Genomic DNA, 26,205 nt, shown 5'->3' on the forward strand with positions numbered 1-26,205 from the left:
CCACCTGCTTTTTCTATTCTGTTTCTCAATTAGTTTAGGTTTTAAAATCTCTATTTAGGATATGAGACACTGAAAGGTAGATGGGGAAACGTATCTCCACGTTTGCTTTAGATAATAGCGTGTCTGGCAGTGACCTATAGGATCCATCCATAGGTTGTCATCTGTCTGGACTCCCGTAAGGCCTTTGACATGGTACCCCCCCAACATCCTCCAATAAATTGGAGAGATGAATGCCATGGCTGGACTGTCTGGTGGATGAGGAATTGGTTTTATGGTCACATCCAGAGGGTCAGTGGCTCAATGTCCAGATGGAAACCAGTCATGAGTGGTGTCCCTGAGGGGTCTGTATCGGAACCAGTGCTATTTAATATCTTCATCAATGACATAGACAGAGGGATCGAGTACACCCTCGGCACATTTGCAGATGGCAACAATTTTTGTTCCGGTTGCTCAAAGTATGTAAAGGTAAATCTTATTAATCTTGCCAGAAGAATCTAGTTGCAGGTCCATTGGGGTGTTAATCTCTGGATTTTCCAGGTGTTTAACCCTGTTCTGGGGGTGGTTATATGGAGATGAATGTGGGCCCAAACCAGATAGACTGTTGATGTGAATTGTGCAGCAGCTTGAAAACAGCTGCATCCCATTCTGGAAAGTGTAGGCTGTGGTGGACAGTCGTGTCTAAGCAGCTGAACTCACAAGCATCCTTAGTCTTCTCATCATTCCTCCCCACAATCACAGACTTAAATACTGGTAAAAAGAAGAATGCTTCCTATGCTGCCTTGGGCAGGGGTTGTTGTTTGCAATGCAGGAGAGAGAACAGCATGAGTCCTGGGGGAGGGAGGGGTACTGAGTTCTTCTTGTCAAACAGGTGCTCAGACCCTGTCCCAGAGGTGTCATCCCCAAAGAGGGGCAGGGATGGATAGGCATTCTGTGGGTCGCCATGTGGAAAGTCCACATCAGGACTGCACGTCATTGTGGCTGGCAGATGATGTGTCACAGATTCAGACTGGAAGTAAGCAAGACTTCGGCTGTGAGGCTTAGTGATTGCTGGAATATAGTTCCAGAGGTAAAGATGGGTTTTCTCATCTGCTTCATTTTTGTGTGGAAGTTCATTCAGGTAAGGCTGGGTTATAGCGGTCTTTGAGCTTTGCATTTTAGAGCCAGAGTGTTTCACTGTCCTTGGTCTGTCTGAGACACTTGGAGGTGCCGGTTGTGGTGACTGTTGTGAGCATTGCAGACACCTGTCCATCAGTCAGGAAATGGACCGAAACCAGCAGCTTCTTTCTCAGTCCACCACACATTTGTCAGTTACCAGTAATTTCGCTGCTGCTCTTGACCTGCACCAGAGGTTTGATCTAGGAAATGTATGAATCCAATTACCAGTAACCTGTGGTTGTGGAGTCCTTTGGCATTAATTTATTTAAAGCATTATCATTGTCAGACTGACTCCTGCTGTGTTACAGGAAGCTTTGTATGCTGCATTCATCTGGTAGACATCATTACGATCACTGTAATGTAGATCTTAAATCAGCAAGAGTTTATGTGGGTATGCCTGTACTGTCCCTGCCACAGCACCTTTCTGTTGTTCACTCTGTTAATGAGAAACTGCATTAAGAGTAGCTTTTTGCATGTGTTCTGTGTCTGTATACATCAGTTTTCTTTCTTTGTTTTCTGTGATTACAGAATATTTGTTTGGTTTTTATTTTCAGTATGTTGATTTTTTCCCCCCTCATTCGGGAGAGTTTACCAGAGCACCCTAAGAGGACAGTTATCATTTTTCTTTGTATTCTGATGCCATTAACAATATCATCTTAATCTGGTACATGCTGTCTCCATGGCAGTGGTTTTCCCCTCTCTTTTCTTGAATTTGACTACCTAAATAAGTGTTGATATGGTAGGTGGGTGGAGGGTTGGGGGGGCAGAGAAAAGCTGATTGCTGACTGAACTACTGTCTGCAGTTTTGAGCACCACAGTATAAAAAAGACATTGAGCTATTGGAGAGTGTCCAAAGGAGGGCCATGAGGGTGGTGAGGGGACTGGAGGCAAAGCCGTATGAGAAGCGACTGAGGTCACTTGGTCTGCTCAGCCTGAAGAGGAGACTGAGGGGAGACCTCATTGTGATCTTCAACATCCTCAACAGGGGAAGTGGAGGTGCAAGAACTGATCTCTTCACTCTCATGACCAGTGACAGGACTTGAGGAAACAGCATGGAGCTGACTCAAGGGAGGTTTAGGTTGGTTACCATGAAAAAGTTTTTCACCCAGAGGGTGGTTGGGCACTGGAACAGGCTCCCCAGGGCAGTGGTCACAGCACCAAGCCTGGCAGAGTTCAAGAACCATTTGGACAATGCTCTCAGGTACATGGTGTGACCCTTGAGGTGTCCTGTGCAGGTCTGGGAGTTGGCCTGGATGATCCTGATGGGTCCTTTCCAACTTGGCACATTCTATGATTCTGTGATCTTTTTTGTCCAGTCTGTTTGCTTATGCAGCCACTACAACATAAATGTACTGTGTCTTTGGAAATAAAGAACTTCTCAGCCAGGTTGTCTTATAAGGAATTTTAGATTTTTTTCTCCTTTCAAATTCTAAAATTTTTTACCCAAGTAGAAATAGGGTTTCAAAGACTCAGTATCTAAGAAGCTGAACTAAAAGGGAGCAACAGAGTTAAAAAGCTGTATGATGATCTTTTAGAACAATCTTTCGTACTCCCAGAGTAAACAGTCAAATGCATTAATAGAATACAGGCAATGAAAAGATGCTGTAACTGGAACAGAACCAGTAAGTGTGAGTGTGAGGAATAGAAGTTGAAGAAAAATAAGGGTGCTATGGGGAAGATGTATAACTTCTCTGCACCAGATTTATCACTGCTGAATGCTGTGATTTACCTGTTTTATTAGGTATTAAGGATGAGAAGCTTACAGCTGGGGAAATCACAAGAGGAAGTGCTGAATCAAGATTATGAATTAAAAACAAAGTGTACAACTGGCTGGTAAATCCAGACCTTTGGAAGAAAGTGAAGAGCTAGATGACTGAACATTATCAAAAACTGAGAAATGTTTATAAGATCAAATGGTCATAGCCTGAAGAACTGGTATAGATAATGGATTCATACCAGCTTGCAATAAGATCTGGAATTTTGCTTCATATTTTTCAAGCCTGGCTGAATGTTGTAAATCTTAATGCAGTGTTAGCTGAGCTTGATAATCTTCTGTGTTCACCCATGATTTTTAGACTATACATGTGTACTTTTTTTAGAAAAGGAAAGCAAATTCAGCTATTTTAGAAGAAATGAACTGGCAGCTCTGGCACAATGCAAGTAATCTGGTTAGCACAGTTTGTGGATAGTATTTTTGCAGCTATTTAGGTTTTGATTATAGAAACCTACAATATCTGCTGTTAGCACTTAATGTGATGAGGTTTACAATCTTACCTCCTTTAAGTTTTCTAATTCTTTCCTTCTATCACAAGTTTGGGGAAACTTCTTTCTCCCATGGCTGCACTTTCTGGATTGACTTAATATTTTTTGTGTGTGTAATACAGGAATTACCCTGTGCTAAAAGTAAAAGAAAAAAATTCTGTGTTGTGCCCCCAATTTCCCCAGCTGATAACTTTGGAAGTGCTGAAAGCTGCTTTAGTACTTTGTTCTGCAGTCATAGATTCCTAGAATGGCTTGGGTTAAAAGGGGCTTTAGAGACCATATCATTCCAACCCCCTGCTGTGGATAGGGACACCTTCCACTACACCAGGTTGCTCAGGGCCCCATCCAGCCTGGCCATGAGCACTTCCAGGGATGGGGCATACACAGCTTCTCTGGGCAACTTGTTCCAGCGTCTCACCCTCACAGTAAAGAATTTCTTCCTAATATCTAATCTAAACCCGCTCTCTTTCAGTTTGAAGTAATTTTCCCTTGTCCTATCACTACATGCTCTTGTAAAAAGTCCCTCTCCATTTTTCTTGTAGGCTCCCTTCATGGACTGGAAGGCCACAATTAGGATACCCCAAAGCCTTCTCTTCACCAGGCTGAACGTCCCAATTCTCTTAGCCTTTTATTCTAGGACAGGTGCTCCATCCCGTTAAACATCTTAGCCCTCCTCTGGACTCACTCCAGCAGCTCCACGTCCTTCCTGTGCTGGGGCCCCAGAGCTGAATGCAGTGCTCCAGGTGGGCTCTCACCAGAGCAGAGCAGAGGGGCGGAATCCCCTCCCTCTCCCTGCTGCCCACACTGCTTTGGATGAAGCCCAGGATGCTGTTGGCTTTCTGGGCTGCAAGCAAATGTCGCTGGGCCATGCTGAGCTTCTCATCCACCAGCACCCCCAAGTCCTTCTCAGCAGGGCTGCCCTTGATCTGTTCATCCCTCACTATCTGAGGACTATCCTCACACAGATAGTAGTCCAGAAACCATTTCTCTGGACTCAAAAGCATATCACAGCTTAACATGAAATGACTAAAAAGGGAAATACTGGGAAACCAATCACCTGTAATTTTTTTTTTTAAACAAAACACGAAACAGCAACATATGTTTATTCTGGACAGATGCTGCTCAGAAGTGAAAACAGCTAATCTGTTGAAACTGTATTGCAATACTGGATAGCATGCAGAAGTCTTGAACTGTAGGAGGCCTTTCATATATGAAAATTGCATCTTGGTGACACGACAAGTGAAGTCCCTGCTGGGCATGGCTGGGCAACACGTTCTCTGCACAGGCTCTGTTGTCATTGATACCCAACCCAAACGCTTACAGGAACTGTTAAAGACGGAGATGGCAAGATAGCCTTCAAAATCAGAGTTTCTAATATCACATAGCAAGGTTGTGGCTGTTGTATAAAGACCAGCTCTACAAATTCATAATTTAGTCATGTTGGACTGTTGCATTTCTATCCATAGCAGTAAACTTGTGTATCACCAGTGTTAGAAGCTGTTGGTTTTCAGCCATTGTGCTAACTTCAAGAGAAAGTGTACAAGCACTTGTAACAAAAAACCTTAACTTTCCTCAGTGATGTTTCACTGTCTTTTCATGGTAAGGGTTTCCCCTCATGAGACGTTTCAGAAGAAAATGCTGAGCAAAACAGCTACCATTTTTCTTTCAGGTGTAGCGGCACCAGATGATTCTAGTTTGAAGTAATGCCGTGTCTGGCATTGATTCTGCTTGTGAAGTTGGGAGCTCTGACTAATTTTTCAAATATTACCCTGGTAGCCCACTAAGAAGCCACCAACAGACTTCGACAAAGCAGCTTTTAAAGTGTGTCAGGCCAGGCCTTCATGATGGGGTACCCCTTGCAGGACTGCTGTGGTAATGCACTAAATTAGTTCACAGTTTGACTTGCTCATCACATGCGAGCTGTGTCAAGGCAAGCACGTTCCTGTCGTGACAGGTGGCAGGGAGGAGAGGATGAGGACTGTTTGGAGCTTTCAGTGGTGAGCTGTTCGCATGAGAGATGTTTAGACCAGTAGATGTCTGGTGTTTCTAATTGCTTGGTTACAGTGTTAACCAGAACAGGACAAGTGCTCGGACCTGCCTCTGCAGAGGAGATGATGTGGAGTGTGTTAACCCATGCTTCTAATCACAGAATCATAGAATATTTTGGGTTGAAAGGAACCTTAAAAATAATCTAGTTCTGACTCCCCTGCCATGGATGGGTAGGAACACCTTCTACTAGACCATCCAACCTGGCCGTAAACATTTCCAGGGATGGCAAGTCCACAACTTCTCTGGGTATCCTGTTGCAGTGTCTCATCATGCTCACAGTAAAGAATTTATTTCTAATATCTAATCTAAAGTTGCCCTCTTTCAGATTGAAGCCATTGCTCTTTGTCCTGTCACTATGTGCTCTTGTAAAAAGTAGCGTGAGTGTATTCCAGAGGTGTAGTTGTCATGTTCCAGCATTCCCTTAAAGAAAGAGGTGGTTGGGATATATAGTTTTATTTTAGTACTCAGAGACTCCCTTAAGGGTTCAGGGATCAAGTGTGATTGGTAGTGCTCAGATATGCCCTGACGTGCCTGGGAGCTTGAATAAGTCATGTAGTCAAGGCAGACTAACAAAGTGCTTCCCCTCAGCTGAAGTCCTGTAAATACTCTTGGTGTGTCCTAAAGGAGATAAACCACAATTTAATACAAACTCATTAGTGTTTTCTCCCACTCTGCATTCCTTCATACGAGACAGGTTAGAGTTGGAATTCAGGGTTAGAATTAGAAATAATAACTGCAGGTCTATGCAATTAAAATAAAATCCTTAACTTTTCAACATTTGCCTCTTTTATTGAGGAGAGATGGGGAAGGAGGGTTTTAACAGGACACTTTATATTTGTGACTGGCACATTCCAGCCTTAAGGAACTTTTCAGAAGTGTCACTGAGACTAGTTCCTAAGAAAACTATGAGCCAGTGTTGTAAAAAACTCTGACGTTGTATTATTCCTGATAGCACAAATCAAATGTGAGAATTCTATTGCAGGAGCATCCCACTTGCTGCTGTTCATATTGTTAATGTAATTGCAATTTCATTTATAATATTTTTCAATGCCAAGCCCTGTGTTGTTTGCTAAGGTAAATTAGTGGTTGTCCTTGGCTGGAACACAAATGCATTTTCTATGAGTCATTAATAAAATCAGCACTAATGGTGATTGCTACAGAAAGTAACTGAAAGGACAAACCGACGGTTGAACGGTTTTCAGTTTAGCAGGTTCAGTTCGATGCATTACTGGACAAAACCCTTTATGAACTCTCGTTGGTTTGGCTTGAGGAAGCTTTGTGCCGGCTGTTTCCCACTTTAGCTTTTTTGCTGAAATGCCCCTAAACAAAAATAAGTTCTCCTGTCCTCATCTGTTGATGTGACGACTCAAATAAACACATGGTTTTTGACTAACCTGAAAGAAGTTGCCAGGTGCTGGAGGTTTTCTATTTGCATCTTGGTTCACAAATATAAGTTTAGGGTTTTATGTTAAAAAAAAATTTCTTGGAAATCGTTGATGGTATCTTTACATAAATTTAAATAGAAAAGTTTAATGCCAGAAATACAATACTGCTCTTTTAAACTTTTTTTTATGGAGCCTTCCCGCCACTCCCTGCCCTTGGAGAGCAGAAATTTTGTAATTTGAGGTTCTTTCCCCCTCTCATCACCTTTTAACATCTGATACTCTAGATTCAGGCTTCCAGTGCTAACTAGAACCTCAGAAATGTACGTACAGCAGTGGTGGAGACAATGTTCTGAAAAATGTCTGTAAAAACATTACTTGGAAAACCTGCTAAACATGAAGTAATGAGTAGCATTTTTAGTCCTTCTTATTCTCATGCATGCTGTTTTGTGAGTGCTCACTCTATGTAAAAATCACTGGACGGTTTCCTCTCACATATAAAACATATGTTAATATCATTTAGGGTGTAATCAAACTGATTATCATTCTCAATGACTTCAGACTATCTTTGATCTTTGCAGAGGAGCAGCCACCCATGTAGGCACTGCATTTGTCTCACAGTACTTTTTGCACCTTATCCTGCTCGGAGCCAAAATAATTCTTGGTATTGTACAATTGAATTTGTATGTGCTCTGCAAAGGTCCTGTTTTCAGTCATTGACCCATTAGCTGACATTTGACACTTAGAGATATGTCATTTTGCTACTGCAAAATTCTACAAGTTCTGCCAAAAACCCCCAAATGCCAGTTTTTACAAGTTTAGTTAAAATGAAGTCGGAGTTTTTAAAATAAGATTCTATTGAAGTAGACTAGAAACAGAGATTTCCTTATACTGGACTGTTATGTTCCTGAGCACTGAATGGATTTAGTAACAAAGACTTGATTATCTTTTTTAAAAGCTAGTGATATTGGGAAAGTCTTATTCTTTAGTTGTACTGACTTTCCCAAATGTGACATAACTGTTCCAACCTTAGTAGCTCAACCTCTAAAATAGTTAGAAATTTGAATATTGACAGCAATTCCATGAATACCTTATTGACTGTAGTGTAAAGCTTCTACGTATATATATATATATATATATATGTATGTATGTACCCGAATCTGGTTTAATGCCTTGATATTCACTGCAGCAGAACTGACTTATTAATTCCAGAATCTGTGATTAAATTGCACAAATGTTGTTGTTGTTTCACAAATAACAGTGAATTTTAGAAATTTTACTTAACTCTCCCTTGTTTCAACTTTGACAATCTTGAAATCTGAATACTTGCTCTAGTTTTGTTAGCTCTCACTGTATCGGTTTAACTGCAGCACTCAGTTTCAGGGCTTAAGAGAGACAGAAATCTAGTTTTGGTGGTTACTCTGCTGAAACAGAGAACAAAAAAGTATATTATATTTTATTTTACTTATTTTTTTGGGTCAATGTTAACAGGTTAAATACACCAAAAGAAATGGAAGCACCGCTTTTATTTGATGTGGGCATCATTTAGGGTCAGCATGTAAGTAATATGCAAAAAGTTTGGGGGGTGGGTGGGTGTGTTTGGTGGAAGGTAGAGGTGTTTGGTGGTAAAGGTGATTGATGGAGAAAGGAAAGTGAGCAGTGATTTCAAAGTAACAAGTGGAAAGTAGTAGTGAATTGAGATGAGCAGAAAAATGCTGTGTTCAGCATGTCATTGCCCTAGGATCTCGGGTCTATACGTATGCCATATGTTTGGGATATTTTATTGCCTAATAATACACATAATGTGTAAATAAAAAGGCTGGATCAATTATTTTTTAATTGGGTACTCTGAGGAAAAATATGTTTGGAGAGATAAAGCGTGACTGACATAGCTGTCAGCTGAAGAAATGTTTGAATAACAATATATATGGAAGAATATTCAATAAATAAAGGGGATGTATTACTTCGTATATACGATTTAAAATAGTGTTTCTCTTTCCATCAGTTTTTATGCTTTGCAAGCTTTTTCCTTTGTTTTGAATAAATACCATGTTTTGAAATGAGTAGCTGCTCTGTAGCACGTAATTTAGTGTGTGTAGGTGAAGTGGTACAATACCTGTTTTGAGTTGTTCTGTCCTTCCTTCACTGAATAATTTTACAGAATTGTCATTCTTAGGGAACAAAGTATCGTTAATTTAAAAAGAATTAAATAAAGAGTTCCATATGGTTGACATAAAATTTATATTTGTCTTTCCATCTTTATTAATATGCAATTTTGGTTCAATCTGGGATATTGCATCTGCAACTGGATTCAGGTTTATTTAATGAAACTGCTGACTAGGGACCAATTTGGAGCCTGTTGAAATTTTCACAAGAAGCTGGCTATAATAGTCTTTTGATTTAGCTTACTCTGTTTTAGTCACTGTCCCAATGATTGTTGCCACCTAACATTTTATGCTTTGCAGTTTGAGAATGGCAAACAAACTGCTAGGTAAGAAAATAGTAATGTTTCTGTCTTTCTTGCGTGCTAGTACCTTATATTAAATGTTGTAGGTAGCTATTTGTTTGCTTGGCATAAACTGTTCTGCTTTGAAAGGTCCCTTTGGGACAGTTCTTCGATGGTACCTGCAGGGTATGTGCACAGGAAAGACAGTAGTGTCTTGGGGCACAGATATACAAATATTGTGATCCTGGGTAGTTTTTTTTTCAAAAAGAGTCACAAACAGCAGGGTTCAGCAATTAAGTATCTTCCTGAGTCTTCTGTGTGAATACCTGCCTCATACAATTTTGTGGTGGTGTTGTATTTCAGGTATCCAATTATGATGAATTATATTTGATCCTATTATTATAATTATTGTTTCAACCAAGAGAAGCAAAACTAGATGGTAGGGTGGGATCCTCAGGAGTTACCAACTCTGGCCAAACTGTGTTTGGTTCGAAGTTGCTGAGAGTTTCACTGTTGATTTTTGTGGGAGATGGGTTAGGTCATTGCACAGTACTTTTGAAATCCCACCTCTAACTATTTCTGAGTTGAGTGTGTGATTATTTCCTCACAGGGAGGAGTCCATCACCACAGCCTTCCAAAAACACGGTGATATGCATCAGTCAAAATACCAAATTCCAGTAACTTTGACCATCTCCTTTCTGAGAAGATTTATTAATATATTAAGCTAACAGGCTGATTTGCAAGTGCAGTAGTGAAAAGTGTGCTGTGGGCTTCACTGGAAGTTCTAAGTGCTGAAGGTGTCCAGGATCAGGCTTTGGATGAGCCATTCAGGACCATGTGTGGTCTCTCATAGGCCGGTTTCATGCTTGCTTGCAGTAGCTGGAACTAACCAGCCATGACAAAAAAAAGAACATTGCAGGTCTTAAATTTGTGCTGGTGCTACTTCTGCTTTTAGAGTGAACACGATCTGAAAGCCCCTCTGCACTCAGCCTGTGAAAAGCACTCAGCATGTGCCATAGCTTCTGAAATCTGTGGAACAACTTGCGTCAGTGCGTGCTGGAGGAGCGAACCTTCTGGCATGTACAGCACTCCAGAGCTAACCCATCTCCTGCCCTCAATTTTCAATTTTTCAATGGTATGGAGTTGCTAGAGGTGATGGGGAAAGAATAGCCTGTAAATTTACTTTCGGGTCACAGGTCCTCATTTTACTGGAGTGACTCACTTGAAATGATCCTAGTGTCCAAGATAAACCTCTCAGATGTGTCATACAAGTGCTTATTATCATAATTAATCTGGCAATATAATTAATTATCCTTGGCTCAGCAATATCAGTATTACTGCTACATTGTCTTTCTAAAATACTGTGTCTGCACAAGCTGTTTTGGATCAGCGTTTGGCTGTGGAGCCCTCCTTGTTTCCCACAATCTTTCTGACATGGTGAAGTTTGTACACCTTGCAGAGGTGTGTCATGGTGCTGGGGTCAGGATCTCTTATAAAAGGGCTTGTTCTTTGGTGTGAGATGGCAAGTGAAGAAACAAAGTGTGTAAAAGGGGAGATAAAGAGGGGGTTCTGAGCCAGCAAAGGGGTTATAGATGATGCTGCCTCAGGTAGCCTCACACTTGAGCAGTGAAAACTCCTCTCCTTCCCCAAGCTGGCAAATAAAATGCCTGGAAGGTGCAGATTGTGTTCCACCTTATTGGCGAAGGTTCTCTTGTACATAAATGTGTGACTTTCCATGTGTGGTATTGAACATGCAGGATTATTTCAGGGGTGTGCATTGTCAAAAAGATAAAGTAAGGTGCATTTCATAGTGACCCTTTTGCTTGAATTCTTATCTTTACAAGTGCATCTGAAGAATTCATAACTTGGCATCTGAGATAATTCAGAAAAGTTCCAGTGAATGATTTAGTTTCTGTGTGTCTGAGCTACAAGTTGTATTCTTGGAAGTCCTATTTGAGAAGTCAGCTAAATGTGCTTTCAGAAGTGTTCTGTTTCTTAACAGTCATAGGAGCAGAGCAGTCTTTGAAAATAAAATGACAGTTGAAATGTGCGTTGACAATGCAAAGCAGTAGTGTATGATTATAGATATGTTGTTTTAAATATATCCAGTAACATTTTTAATGCATCAGAAGTGGTTATCTAATTTCCCTAATCAGTCTTGTAACTTATTATGATAGCTGACTAAGAAAGAGAGGCTAACTTTGTGGAAGAAAAGTATGAGTTTTATGGTTGTCCTTCTTGAAGGTTTTCAAAAACAAAAAACCAAAATCTGTACCACAAATACGGTTCTTCTTTGAAATACATTTTGTTTGTTTTATCAGCTGGGTAAAGAAAAATGATTGTATGAGATCAAAATAAACTGCGTATCACAATTTCAGGTTGTCACATCTGTTCAAAGAAAGGGACGGGCAGGAGAAGCTGCAACTTCATTTTCCTGGAAATATTGGATATTTCTAGAGAAACAGATTATAGAATATTTCTAGAGAAAATAGAATATCCATTATGTTTTCAGAAAGAGGTTTAGATCTTTTTAGTAAATATGCTCCTTTTTTTAAAAGCTCACTATTGAGCCTTGGGAGAAGCATGACTAAGCTATGTGCTGGTGTCTTAGCAACAAAGAAGATGTGAAAGCAAGTGTTTTAAAGTCTGACTGTGTAGAGATGATCTCTGCTTGTCTGAATGATGGTGTTGCTTCCTCAAAATTATTAATATTCCACCAGTTTAGGGCAGGACTTGTGCAGTGCTAGATAAATGTGTTTAACTTGAATCTGTTCTTCTTGTGCCTTTTTGCTTCTTTACACAGGGAATGAAGTATCTGTGCATTCCTGCTGCTGACTCACCCTCGCAGAACTTGTAAGTATTCTTTAAAAATAAATCACAAAACCCCAGAAATCCCATGGTACCATGATGCCTATTTTAAAATTTGCTGAAAGCTCTGATTCTGATCTCTTATGAGTACTACACAGATGTGAGGTTTAACCTGTTAAAAAAACACAGTAACACTTTACTTCAGCCTGCTTTTTGTGTGTAAGTGTTCACAGGAGGCTCAGTATGCATACACTCTTCATTTGTGGCCTTAAACTTCAGAAACTCCTTAGTGAGTCTGGTCCTAATTCAGTCCCAGTTTATTCTAGCCACTGTTTCTGTAAATCTTTGTGTTTGGCTCCTCTTTTTTTTTAGTGCCATCTCCAGCCATTAATAAAATAAAATATTGGAAAGAGGTTTGAATCCTGGTGCCTCAAGGGTTGAAATAAATTCCTCACAGTGGGCCTTCAAAACAAAATCTCTGTGTGCAATCTACCCCTGCAACTATCTGCTCTGGACTTCTTGAACCTGCCTCAGAAGTCCCTGCTGCTCTTAGCATAAGCTGGCATGGCAGGGAGTTTTCTGCCCTGCAGTGACTCTTACCTTGAGGATATAGGTACTACAACTAGGGTGTCCAAGCCTTGCTCTTCATCATCTCTGCTAAAATTCACATAATGCTAATTGACTGACCCCTGGTTTTAACTGAGCATAGTAAGTCTTGATTCCAAAGAGAAATCAAACCAAAAGAACGTGGATGGTGACCAGCTCTTTCTTCTAGAGCTCACTGTTTATGTTGGGGAGAGGTGAGGGGGGTTTCAGCCACATCCTGCTACCAAGTTTTGTAGAGAAACAAGTAGTGGAAAGAGGCCTGGTAGGTTTGGAAGGAAATGCAGCACTGCTTTTCTATCACAGCAATATTCTGGCTCATGCTTTCAGGGGATATTTTTAGAGCATGTGTTTCTCATACTCTAGAAAGATTCCAGTGTGGCACTTGATGTGTGATGATTTGCCTTTTCATTCTGCATTTCTGTCATGATTTTAAGGGAAGGGGGAAAAAAAAAGCACCACACCCCACTCGCAATAAAAAACACCCTAATCCCCTAGATTTCAAGTCTGTAATGAGAAGGCAGATAGCTAACTGCCTTAGTCATGGACAACTTACATGGTCTTAATATTTAAAATGAATAAAAAGAAATAAATTAAAAGAAATATCCTTTTGGGAAGGAAAGCAGATATAAGATTAGAGGAAAACATTCACATGTCATTAATTGTTCATTGGCAATTTGAGGTCTGTAGCATTTCTGACAACGTCTTCTAAATCTCCTTCCTTTGTTAATAGAGATGTAGATCAGTTGGGAATGGAGAGAGAAAGGATGGCATTTATGATGAACATTAATCAATGTACAATTCCCTCACTGTTAAATATCAAGGAGTTCTATTGAAAAAACAGCTCTTGTGCTTGAGCTGTCTGGCGCAGTACCAAGGCTCTTAAGGCTTCAGTAAGAAGATAAAATATTTGCATGAGTATTGTTTCTGTTACGCTGCAGGCATCTAAAATACTCGCTTTGGTATCAGGTGGTTGCAAGGAAACGTCATTACTTCTAATACTGATACATTCTACCACTTAAAATAAAACTTGATGAGTAACCGATTTTGCTTCTTTTGCTTTATACAGACCAGGCCTTCAAGTAAAATCAAATCATGATGCTCACAAATAGCACCATTGCTTGCTCTGCACATGCAGTCTTCTGAAAGCAAGAGGAAGTTGTCTTTGTTCAGCCTGTGAGGACTGCAGTTTTATCTAGGAGTGGTTAACCATACTGCCTGTGCCCACTGTGGAGGGAGGGATAGCTGGGGCGCAGGAAAGGGAATTGGTTCCTCCGCAACACTTCTGTGTGTCTACCCTCTTCTTCTGAAAAGGGGATTCTGCTGGTGTCAGGGAGGAAAAAACAACCAAGCAAGCAGCATCCTGTATTGCAGGTCCTTGTGTTCTCTTGGCTATGCTTGACAGGCACAACTGACCAGGTGCACACTGCTCTCTTGTCTGTTTCCCAACAGCAAGGACCAAGTGGAAGTCTTCAGCCACTGAATTTTGGGACTGAGCTCTTAATGCACTTCAGCTCAGTTTTTCTGAAGGAAACCTCTGGTTTCTTGTATAATGCACATTTACTCCTAGAAAACTTGTTTAGTGGAGTTCTCTTCCTCAGAGGGTTGAGTTGCCAGGGAAATACAGCAGGGATTCCCCTGTTAGCACGTGGATGTTCACTAAAGTGTGTCTAAAACTTTATTTTACTCCCCTATTCTGCCCCTAGCAAGCATAGGAAGAAAGCAATAGCTTTTCAGACTCAAGGTGCTTCCTAGATGTTAAATCAATGTTTTCCCTGGTCTGTGAGAATTTTACCTTGGGCCAGTAACTGCTCCAAAAATGTCATTTCCTATAGAACTTGTCACTAAAAAGTTAGTTCTATAGAAATAGAATCTTCCCTTTCTGACCTGTTCCAGTTAATTGTCTTTGGCTGTGTGTTTCTAAGGAATTAATCTCCAGCAGTCAGGTGGTTATAATACAGAAGCCAGGTGACCTATTAAGAGGAGAAAATTTTGGTAGATTTTTTTTCTTTTACATCACCAAAGGAAAGAAACATCGAGATGCTCATCCTATCTGATTTGGATGCTGTCTTTTTAACCTTTATAAATATTTGTAGTAGTCCAACTAGCAATGAACAAAAATATAGCTCTGGTATCATAACTCTGCTCTTGGTCTAGTTTTGAATTATGCAGCGGGCTAATGCGTAAGTTTAGATAACTTTTACAACGTCCTGGTTGGGGCGTTGTACTGGTGGTTCTTCCTGTGGTGTTTTCCCACTGTGAAGATGATGCAGTTCAGGACCCAGCTTTCAGCTGGGAGATGTAAAATCCAGATATCATGTAATAAATTGTCCTGAAATCCAACAAATGGGCTGCAAATCAACACATTTGTCAAGTGCTTTCCTGTTAGAGATGATAATCAACTGTTTTGTGGTTAATGTAAGACTTGCCATTCTTCCTTGTGTCTGGCACTTGCTGCACAGCTAACTGGTCCTCAATCTTAGTTTTCATCTAAACATGATTTTATTATAACTTTGAAAATGAGTTTAGGCAACTGTGTCTGCTGGCTCCAGAAGAGACCCTGATGCCATAGGGTTGTGGAGGAGTACATATCTCCTATTCTCTTACTCAAGGTGAGGAGGGGCCAGGGTTCTACAGAGCAGCACTAATTCTAGATGTGACTATTTCTCTTCTCATTTTCATGAATGCCTATAAACACACTCGAAAGTGCTTCAGCAGACTGAGCATCAGCAGTTAGGAAGGGTGAAGAAAACTGGGTGAATGGAGTTCACGATGTTTAGTACCTTGCAAAGGTGGTATGCTCAGTCACAGATATTTTTCAAACCAGAGCATTGAAGTGTCTAACCAAAACTTGTGTGAGACCATTGAAACAAATTCACTGGTGCATGAAGCTGCCCTCCTGGCCAGATTTTCTAGAGAGAATGAGAAAAGATGAGAACGTCAGGATGTTGTCAATACAGACCAAGCTGCATCTGAGTGAATTTTTTCAATCTCAGCTAAGCTCTTCTTCATTGTGCAATAGCAAAGCCTCTTGCACACATAGCCAGACATCTCATTTGTCCTCTTAAGTTTGTTTATGTGCTCCCCTGGCAGACTGGAGCACAATGATTTGTTAGAACTCAGCCAGTGACAGTGTTTTGGCATGACAGTCTGAGTACACATGCATTTGTAAGGCTTTGTCTTCACTTATCCCACATACTTCATCAGTTCCTTGGAGAAACATAAAACCCTGAGCTGAGCTGAGCTGACCTGCTGTCCTAAAGCTTGGGATTGCATTGTGCCTTGAGATTTTCAAAATAAGTTGCTCGGGTCTTCTCTAGCTGTGTTTTCCATGTTGTATCTAGTGATGCAGGAACTGCCTTGGAGAGGGAGTCCTGGGCTTTGGGATGTTCTTTTTGTTTATTCCAGTTAGATATCATTGCCTTTGCAAGTTCTGCAGGCAGTGACACTCCGTTGCATCAGTGTTGTCCTCCAGATCGTGTTTACAGTATCAGCAGCTGCGCTGTTAGGCCAGAAGGGAAGCTTCCTTCCTTTTATGTGGGTATTCCTGATTTTTGTGTGGCTGCTGGTGCTGGGCTGAGGTTTTTTTCTTTTACCCTTGTGGTATAATATTCGCCCAGAGAGGGGAAACATCTTGAATACAGGACGTTGTGTTTCATGGGTGTTGAGCGCAATGTGCGTTCAGGTTCACCCTTGCCAACAGGCCTGGTAATGACTGCCCCCTTAGAACCTCTTTCCTCTGCCCATGTTGCCCACATTGCTACTGCTTGTGAGCTTGAATTGCAAGAGCACTCAAAGGCCACAGTGAACTCCAGCTCTGTTGAGCTGAGAGGTGCTGCTTGACACTGTGATAAACCACAGGCAGCGCCAAAGGCTTCGCAGTTGGAAAGGCAGGGTGAGCAACTTGGAACTGGGATGCAAAGAGGCAGTGCTGCATATTCACTCAGATGATGACAGCTGCCCAGTTGCTATCCTTCACTATGCCCCACTTAAAATGAAAGGGGCATGGGTAAAGGATAATGAGATTATAAACCCTAAAGTTTGCAAACTGAGTTTTCTCTACGTTTTCTCCTCTGCTGCTTTAAAACAGATGGGCTGTAGGCTGACACCCTGAATACAGGCAGAAGGGGTACTGCTGTCTGAAGGCAGAAAACTGGAAGGAACTGAAGAAGCCAGGGCTTGACTTGAGAAATTTTTCATAGCAGGGACAAAAGGGAGATATTTCACATTGGCAAGAAGAAAGTCCTAATGTTTAGATATCCCCTAGCATGTGGCTTGAAGGAGGAGTAGGGTCAAAGTTAAGCATAAGTTTGGGTAACAGGTAGTGTCTCTTTCTGAGAGACTATTTGTCTGGAGAACTGTTCGTGTAATTGTGCTGAGTTCCATCTGAAATCTGAGCACACATGAGGACATGTGAGGTCAAGTCACTGCTTTTAAGAAGAATAAAACACAAACTGAAATACAGACTCGACAGTCATCAGTATAAAGTGCTTGTTAATGTTTATCACACTGTAGTGCCCAAAGTACCAGTTTCTTATTCAGATAGAGTGGTGAATAACTTATGCCAGTGAGTTTTGTGTTTCATTGGCAGACAATAACTTTTACTTTGTAAAACCTGTATTCAGTTCTAAATTCTAGAAACAGCGTGAAGTGAGCTTTCGGATATATTTCTTTCTTTCTAGGTAGCGATTTTACTAAATACAGCACTTTCTTTATCCCCCTTCTGCTTTTGTTTTCAGAGCAAGGCATTTCAGAGAGAGCATCAAATTTATCCATGAGTGCCGGCTCACAGGTGAAGGCTGCTTAGTTCACTGGTATGTATACTGCTTGCTAAAAAAAAGTTTTTAAGGGTTTCTCTACCTCAATTGGATGTTCATAATTTTCATAAATTAGCGTTCATCTCCACTCTGTAGCAAAATCTTCTTGGACTGAATTGCCCCCTTTATTCAAAAAGTCCCAGAAGATTTGCAAATACTATTGAAGCCTTATGCTAGGACTTCTGAGTCTCTGGGGTGGGCAGCTGCCTGGAGATGAAAGAAGCCCAAGAAATTCTTCTTCACCTTCTCTTATCAAACATTTTTTAGGGATTGATTTGACTAGGGATATGTTGGCTGGAGACATATTATTTATTTCCCATCATTTTAATCACCGTATTTCTAAATGTGAGTTCCATAATCCTAATAATTTGATTAGTTTCTCTAACAGCTGTTTTGGTGACTTCGGAGTTGTTAAAAAAAATTGCCTGAACAGAAATTGATTTTTTTCCCTCTTTCTTTTCTTTAAGTTGCTGAAGCATTCAAATGTTGCATTTGTTAATAGCAAGTCCCTGATTGGAGAGATGCTCCTGGGACTGTAGAGAATAGAAAAGGAAATCTCACCTTGGGTTTTTTTTCTTGCTCTCTGCTATTGGTTGTGGTCTTTGTGCTGTATGTCCAAGGGACATATCTGAGTCTATATCTGGAATGAGAGTCACCTTGTGATTTGAACACTGGACTTGTACACAGGCCCTGAGCATAAATCCTCACTTTGGTATTGACTCATGACAGGGCTGTGCATGAGCCATTTGGTCAGTCTTGGTGTATGGAAAACAGGAATAGGTAGTCTGAATTCTGATAGAGTTTTAAAAACTTATATTTAATTTTTTTAAGTATTTCAGAAGGATAAAATGGTGAAAGAGTCTGAAAACTTTCTTTTTGCTGTGGTAAATATGAATCTAACACATCCTTTATACTTGCAATAGTAATAGTTCTGAGTTTGTCCAGTGTTGTTCAACGAGGCATAATGAATGATTCTTATTCTATCCCAACTTTTCATCTGGAGAAACTGGAGTCCTGAGAGTTGAAGCTGCACAGTGCAGTGGATAGCAGAAAGAGGAACTCAAGCAACCAGACATATGTACCTTTTAATGGTTCAGTTAAAGTTCATTTTGGTCCCATGAAATTGCAGCCTTTATTCATGGTGGAGAGGGAACAGTCTTATTTCACTGCTCTGATCTATATAAGCAGAAGAAAGAATGTGGGTGACTTATTTCTGCCTTTTTAAAACCCAAATCTAACTTAGAGTGTGTGCACTGTCCCGTCCTTTTGTGAAGACTTCATGCTTATTTCTTCCTTTCCAGTCTCATATGAATTACCACTCAGAAGCTGCTTTCTTGATCATGTAAATTTTTTCTGCTGCATTTGAAAAAGCAGCACCAAAACCATATAACTCAAATATTGTAATATTTCTTCCTCATGGCAAGCAACATGGCAGTCTGCTGTGATGTTGAGAAGTGATGCTTTTAACTGTGACAGGTGAAGTACAGCACTTCTTCAGTGTACTGCACCTCCTTTTCCGTGCAGCCTTGCAGGTGTCTCCAGAAGTGTCACATTGGTGGTTGCCTACATCATGACCATCACAGACTTTGGCTGGGAAGATGCACTGTCTGTTGTCCGTGCAGCGAGATCCTGTGCAAATCCAAACATGGGCTTCCAGAGACAGCTACAGGAATTTGAAAAACATGATGTTGATCAGGTAAATGAACTACAAAAAAGAGCTGTGAAACACAGCTCCAAGTCAGATCATGGGCTAGTTCTCATTATTTTGTGGTCTGTGTGGTTTATCTGACTCCCCATTTTTGCTTTGAGGAAATGGCTTCTTAGCCCAGCCTGCTCCACTGAGGAGCTACAGATAGATCTGAAGGTATCGGGGAATGCTGGACGGGAGAAGGGATGAAGCACAGCATCTAAAGAGCTCCTGTCCAAATGGGCTGTTAGTCTAGTGGTTGCTTCATGCAAGCTAAGACACAGTTCAAGGCTGACACCTTTAGAGGGGTAAAAGGTAAAGGGTGAGTTGCTCAGAGCATAGCAAAAAGGCCAACCTATAACTTCCAGTTGCATAGAAGTAGTGGGTTTCCCCCCAACACATTCATTTGGAATAGTAAGCAGGAAAGAAATTATCATCACAAATCTTTCCTGTCCAGGAGTTAAACTGAGTCCTCATTATGACTTGTGTGTTGTGATTCCTGCCCCCCCCCATCTTCTGTGGCTAAGACGTAATAAATTTTCTGATGTGTAGGGCAGCCTCAAATCTAACCCTTTTTTTTGTTGTTGGCCTTTGAAGGTTTTGTAGGACTAGGAGAATCGGTGGAAGAGTAGGACTGCCAAGGGGGTTTCATAAAACAAAACTTAATTTCTTACTCCAAAAAAACCCCATCCCACACAAAAGACCTGCTCCTTGTGGGTGATTGGTGACTTCCACTTATGTTACCAACCTGCTGTGGCTGTCCCCTCCATTTTCCATTGCTCAGCATGTTGTTGTTGTGTGGGCTTGTGTGCCTATTGTGCTTATTAAAAATAACAACAACAGCGGCAAACCAAAGTCGGAAAGCAAAATACATGAGGCAAAGGATGTTGGTTTTTTTATTCCATCCCTGTCATTCTGCTGCAGAAAGCTCAGAGTTTAGAAATTACCATTTGTTTTGCATGATGCAGTTCGCAACTGTAAATAATTGTGTTTTTTTAATATTTAACTGAATGTTTCCTGGATCGTTTGGAACTGGTGTAAATGGTAAAATAACTGATTTTTAAGAGACAAACGTCAGAGAGGGACTTTCCAGACTTGTCTCCTTCCTCCCTTACAGTCATTTCTACTCTAATTGATTTGGTCTAACAGCAATGACAATTAAGGCTATATGCAAATAGCCTGATAAAGACAGTAACGTCTCTCTTTTTTCATCCACCATGGACTGCACATTCTGTCTTTATTCACTGAGGGGGAGGTAGTAGGTTGCAAAAAGAAGTATCCACCTGTATTCACTGGCTGGGCTGTAGTTTTTTACTGTCTCTTAAGAGCAACCACATCCTTAGCAGGTGTCTGTTTACACACCTGATTTCAGTGGAATGGTGCCATCTGCCAAGGGCGTGAACTTTTTCAGATTTCAGCAGCATTGGGTGTTTTGCTGTGCCACTAAAGGGTGGTGGTATCCTGTGGGCTCTCTGGAATGTTGTCCTTTAGATCTTGGCCTTATAGGATGAGGTTTAGTCACTAAGGTCACAACATAATTTGCACCTGTTCCAAACTTCCACATGGTAGCCTGAGGCTTCAGATTTGTCTCAGGACCTCTAAGGAATGGGAGGAAGTATCATGTTGAGGTCCTGCCTCCTCCCAGTGTCCTAGTTAATGATCTTTGTGGATCAAGCTGTTCGTGGGCCCCAAACAGAATAAAGCTATGAAGGTTAAGGTTTGGACAATTAATATTATCCCCACTGGAACACAACAGTCGGAGTCTGTGTTTACTAGCTGCTTCTGCAGATAAGCTCTACAAAATCGAGGAATTGGACAGTTCCTCACCTGGAATTGTCCTCAGCTGGACTCAAATTCTCCAACTGGCAAAGAAGTGATGGATTTGAGTGGATAAAAAAAGTGAACATGTGGGATTGCCACTCTTTCCTGTGAGGCAGTGATAGCTGTTGGCAGGTCTAAATCAAGGAAAAGGAGTGGGGGGTTTATACAATATGTACTTATGGAGCTTGTTGGCATACAGATATTTTGTGGTCAGAAGTTGTGGGTTTAAAATGTGATCTCATGACAAAAGAATTACTTTTTGTTATCAAACACAAAGATATTGCCTCAGCCTCTGAAAGCACCTGAGCTGAAAATTGCTGCAAGCTGAAGAAATGGCCAGGGAAAAGGTCTCAGCATTATTGCCCTGCCATTGCTTGATTCTTTCCTCATCATTTACATCTGGTTACTCTTAAAGCAGGATACAGAACTGGACTGACCATCAGCTGGGCCTGGTACATCTGTTACCATGTACTTTATTCAGTCATTCATGTCAGTAACATATGGGGTCCTATTCTATAGCTTGTATTAAACTCCGAGACTACTTCTTCCTAGAAGACACCTATTAGGATATCCACACTACATTTTTTACTACTGGTGTTTGTGGGCTCAAGATAAAAAGCCTGGAAGAGTGGTTCACTTTCTGATCTTCAATCTTCTTGCAGCCTGTTGTGACTTGGGCAAGTTGGCTAATTCCTCTTATTGTTTGTGTATGCAGCAGGAACAGGGAGATTTTAAGTACAGGATGTCCTTTCCCAGCAGGTGTTCCTTACTCTGTATTACTCCAATCAGCCAAGCTGTTCCACAGAAGTGTCATTTCAGGAGATGTTAGGGGTCTCAGTGATTTCAAATATGTGTTCCTGTGCTGTGCATTCTGTGCTGATATTGAAGGACATGCAATATTTGGAATGCTTTTCTTAAACTGCGTATGATCCTAAAGGCTGTTGAAATTTTGTAGGAGAGGAAGCAGAATTACTTCTCCATCAATTTCATGTTACTGTTTCATCATTTTGTACATGTATTTTCAATTTCTGCAGTTTAGGCAGTGGCTGAAAGAAGAATATGGGGAAAACTCTTCTCAGGATCTGCAAGAAGCCAAAAATCTTCTGAGCAAATACAAAGAGCAGGCAGAGTTGCATCAGACTACTGGAGGAAGGCAGTGGAATAACAACTTCTCATCTGTGCCATCTCTCTCATACAGCAACTACACAACAGAGACCTAATTGCAAGAGGTCGACTTTTTTTCTTTCTACTTTTGCAAAACATCTTGCCATGTTTTCCATCCCATCTTCAAGACTTTCAGCAGTTAACCATGCAAACTGTTGATTTATAGAAAGCTTCTTGATGACATGATGTGTGTGTGTGTATGAATGTGTTTCACACAGTTTTGTAATTTGGGCAGGATCAAGCTCTGTTTATGCCCAGAGACAGGATCCAGTTACTGTGGCTGAGGCAGTTTGTCTGTCAGCCACAGCTATATCCCCTTCTGCCCACATTGCCTGGCATTTGCTGTGAGGTTAGCTCAACTCCTCTTGTTGTAGGCTAGCAAAGGGCTTGGAGAGATGAAGTCTGGTGATTCAAGCTGTGGCAGTTTGGCATCTCTGCACCATTAGTGTGGCAAAGGTGTTACTGCACCTGAAGAAGGGAACTCAAGTCTGTGTCTCTGCTGCTCCTGTTCACAGTCCTTTGGCAAGTAATAGTGTGGAGGTGGGTGTGAACTGGAACGCTAGGCTGAAAGCTGGAGCAGGTGAGACAGGGGCACAAGTACCTTTCCCCCAGCAGTAGCATTTAGGAGAGAAGTGGGACAGACAGCTCTGAGTAATAACACCTTCAACCGCCACAGCTGTCTTTGCTTCAGTGCCCGTGAGACAGAGCTGCCGGCAGAGCTGCCACAGACCAAGAGCAGCCAGGCTGTTACCACAGCTCAGCTGATGTGCAGTGATTTAAGCCGTGGTCCCTTGACTGTGCATCTGGTCTGCCAACGTAAGCTTTTCTGGAGAACAGTTTATCAGGGCTCCAGTGCCACTGAACTTCATTCCCCATGGAACACGTGCCTCTTCAGCACACGCCCCTGCGCACATGATAACGCGTCTCCAAAGAGTGGGCTCGGTGTGAGTGCGAGCACCTGTTTCTTTGCTTGTGCTGTGGTTTGCTCTTTGACTTCAGCTACCTCAGAAATGCTGTTCTTGTCATTGTGGTTGTAAATGCAACCTTGAAAATTGCCTTGTGTAATCTTAATCTAATACTGAGTGAAGTAAGTGGGTGCGTGTGTGTGCGAGAGTGTGCGTGTGCATGTATATTTCACAGATGTCTGTATTTCAAAAGTTTATTGTTTTCTTTTAAAATTGCCCATATTTCTCACTGGTTTAAAGACTGAGTTGTTGGAATTCAACTTTCCTGCTGTGTAAACACCACTATATATTTTGCTGTGATCAGATTTGTAGGAATGCATTTGTACAATATATTTTAAACTAGGTTGAAACTAGGGGCCACACTCTGCTCTTGGTAACATTGTGTGTTTCTGGAATGGAGCCATTGCTGGACTCAAGTGGCTTGTAAGAGTGTAACTTCAAACATGTCAGTAGGGGTGCTGGGCACTGTATTGATTGCTGATGGTGTAATGCGGGGTGGCACTGATGCCAAGATCATGATTTTTTGTCTTTGACTTGGAGGATGGAAGGCCCACTTTTCTTGAAGATTCTAGAAAATAAAAAATACCACCCAAACAGCCAAGATAGAAAACTAAAACCAAACCTTTCATTTGTTCAAATGTGGTGTATATCATGCTAAAAGCTGAGCACTGAGTGAGAAGCAGTCAGCATACTAAATAGACTGTTGTGTCTCTTTCAATTTCTTCAGTACTCTGGCCTCCCATATTCCTTCACAAGATTCCTCTACATGTAATTTCCTGCTTGCAGGTGGCAGTGAATTCTCTGGATGGGAGCAAGGCTTTTGGGTCAAGTAAACTCTGGCTGTTAAATATCTGTTGTTAAGTATTTAAAAAAAAATATGCTATGGCTTGTGAAATATGGGTCATGCATATCAATAATTGCCTAAAAGGAACAAAAGGGAATGGGGTGGAACTGACCTGTCATTTCATCTGAGGTCAAGCCTGCATCAGAGTTCTCATTGCACTAAGTGCTTTAAGTGTACTGAGCACAGTGAGAGCGGGATAATCATATCTTTGTTGCAGTAAGGGATGTTGCTGATTTGGGAGAAGTGCTGGAATTGACCTTGTTTTCAAGCTTGCAGCTAAATGAATCACTGCCTATTTGGTATATCCAGCAGCTGCTCTGTGATTGCCCTGGTAAGAGAGGTATTTAGCTGTTCCTGAAGATGTTGATCTGCAAATAATTGTCTGCTTAACAATTCCAGCCCAGCAGTGTCCACATTGGCAGTCCCTTCTGTGCTTTGAGGGTAGATGTGATAATTGGAAAATGTTTTCCTCGGTAACAGGGTCTGACACATGTTCAGGATGCGGGTCCATTTGTTCAACCCTCTACTTACAACAGGATACCTAGGGCAGCGTCAGCCCATCCCCAGAGGGCAGCTTTGTCAGGAGTATTCTGCCTATGGTCTTGCAGGTATCCAGCCAGACTGTCCTGTAGCTGGCTGCAGACACTGTGTATCCTGTAACACTCCTGGCACTCTTGTCCTTGCAGTAGTAATCCTGTGAGTGCTGGTAAGTTGGCAGTTCTTTTTACTGTTCTGACATGTGCAAGGCAGAATGGGAGATACCTGTTAACGTTCATGTGTCCAAGATTAATCTGCACTGCTTTTTTAAAATAGTTTGGTTCTCTCCAAAGAGTCAGTCCCACAAACAGGATTTTTTTTGGCCTGAATTTGGCTTTAGGGCCATATAGCCACATCAGTGTGCGTTATGCTGCAGCTCGGAAGCAGATACAGGGTAAGCTGGGAAGACGGAGGGAGTGCCATATTGTCAGTGAGTGGAAGTGCTTCTCTCTTTTTGAAAGGCAGAAGAGGTATCTTCTGTAGTCTCCTCCTTGTGTAGTGGTCTGTGTGTCCTGTATACTGCAGGTAAGAGCAGTATAAGATCAACATCTGTCTAAGAAAACTTGAATCTGGTTTGTCCATGTAGAGGGCAGAATGGTGGTTGACTCCCTAATTACCATGCGTGCAGGAGAGACAGCTACAGTTCTCACCTTTTGCCTTTTAGAGAGCAAGAGGAGCTAATGCAGACTGAGAATGTGACATGATTTGTCTTCCAACCAGCCTTTCAGTGGCAATTTGTAGGACTTTCCAGCTATCTGGAACATGACTAGACCCAATTCATCTCTTAGTAGTTCGCCTTTGTAGTGCAGATGATGCATTCAGTTGTTTTGTTTCTGTACTTCAAAACACCGTCCTCATTTTGATGTTCACTGGAAAATGTATAAAGTTTATAACACCTTATTGGATATCCAGATTTGAAATGTATAATCGATTTTTTTTGGGCTACACCTGATATCCATGTGTGATTATAAGCAAATGTCTAGTGTTATAGAATGTAGGTAATGGGTAAATGTATTAATAGTATTTATTACTCTGTTTTTTAACCTGGAAAAAGTTGCTTCCTTACATTTTGTGGTTGAGTGGGAAGATACGGCAAATCATATCTGTTTTTTAAAAAGAATAATAACTTTGGTTGCTATAATGGCCACCACCTATAAAGATGTCAGTGAAAAATTATATCAATTACTTCCACAAGTTTAAAAACTCTAAATCTGGTAAGCTTCTTGATTCTCTGTCTTCCTCTTCCTGGGCATCTTAGTGAAGCCTTGATTGCTTTTTCCAAATGTTTGTATTTAATACGTTCTACAATTTTTTTATAAATAAAATTAAATGTTAACACCTTATCTGCTTTTGTATTTCTTGAAAATCAGTAATAGTGTCCAGAAGGCTTCTACTCGCTGTTTGTATCCCTGCAGGTACAGTAAGAGTACAAGACTAACTCATTTTGGTATTTAGATTACTGCACACAGACTTCTTGAAACTTCCCCTCTCTTCACTGAGTTCTTCCAGGTCAGTTCAAGAATCTTCAGCACAAGCATGTCTTGATAGTCTCCCAAGAGGATCTTGCATGTTGCTGTCTTATTTATTGTTGCTGGCCCATCATTGCAACAGGGTGTGTGGTGAATCCAATGTTTTTATTATATTGAAATACCTTCTTTTCCATAG

The 26,205-nt window shown here is 41.1% G+C and overlaps 1 protein-coding gene across 4 annotated transcripts in view; it reads left to right on the forward strand.

Moving 5' to 3' along the window:
* DUSP22 (dual specificity phosphatase 22) overlaps window positions 1–25,883 on the forward strand; it is a 43,487-nt gene extending 17,604 nt beyond the window's left edge. For all 4 annotated transcript variants that reach the window (XM_069008216.1, XM_069008217.1, XM_069008214.1 and 1 more), the window contains 4 exons: window positions 12,098–12,147; window positions 17,445–17,519; window positions 19,047–19,218; window positions 22,065–25,883. In XM_069008216.1, the coding sequence (XP_068864317.1) occupies window positions 12,098–12,147; window positions 17,445–17,519; window positions 19,047–19,218; window positions 22,065–22,250 (483 nt within the window). In that variant the 3' untranslated portion in view covers window positions 22,251–25,883. The remainder of the gene's footprint in view (window positions 1–12,097; window positions 12,148–17,444; window positions 17,520–19,046; window positions 19,219–22,064) is intronic.
* The last annotated feature ends 322 nt before the right edge of the window (window positions 25,884–26,205 follow it).

This window comes from Aphelocoma coerulescens, chromosome 2 (genome assembly GCF_041296385.1).
Source record: "Aphelocoma coerulescens isolate FSJ_1873_10779 chromosome 2, UR_Acoe_1.0, whole genome shotgun sequence".
In the NCBI taxonomy this organism is placed as follows: Eukaryota; Metazoa; Chordata; class Aves; order Passeriformes; family Corvidae; genus Aphelocoma; species Aphelocoma coerulescens.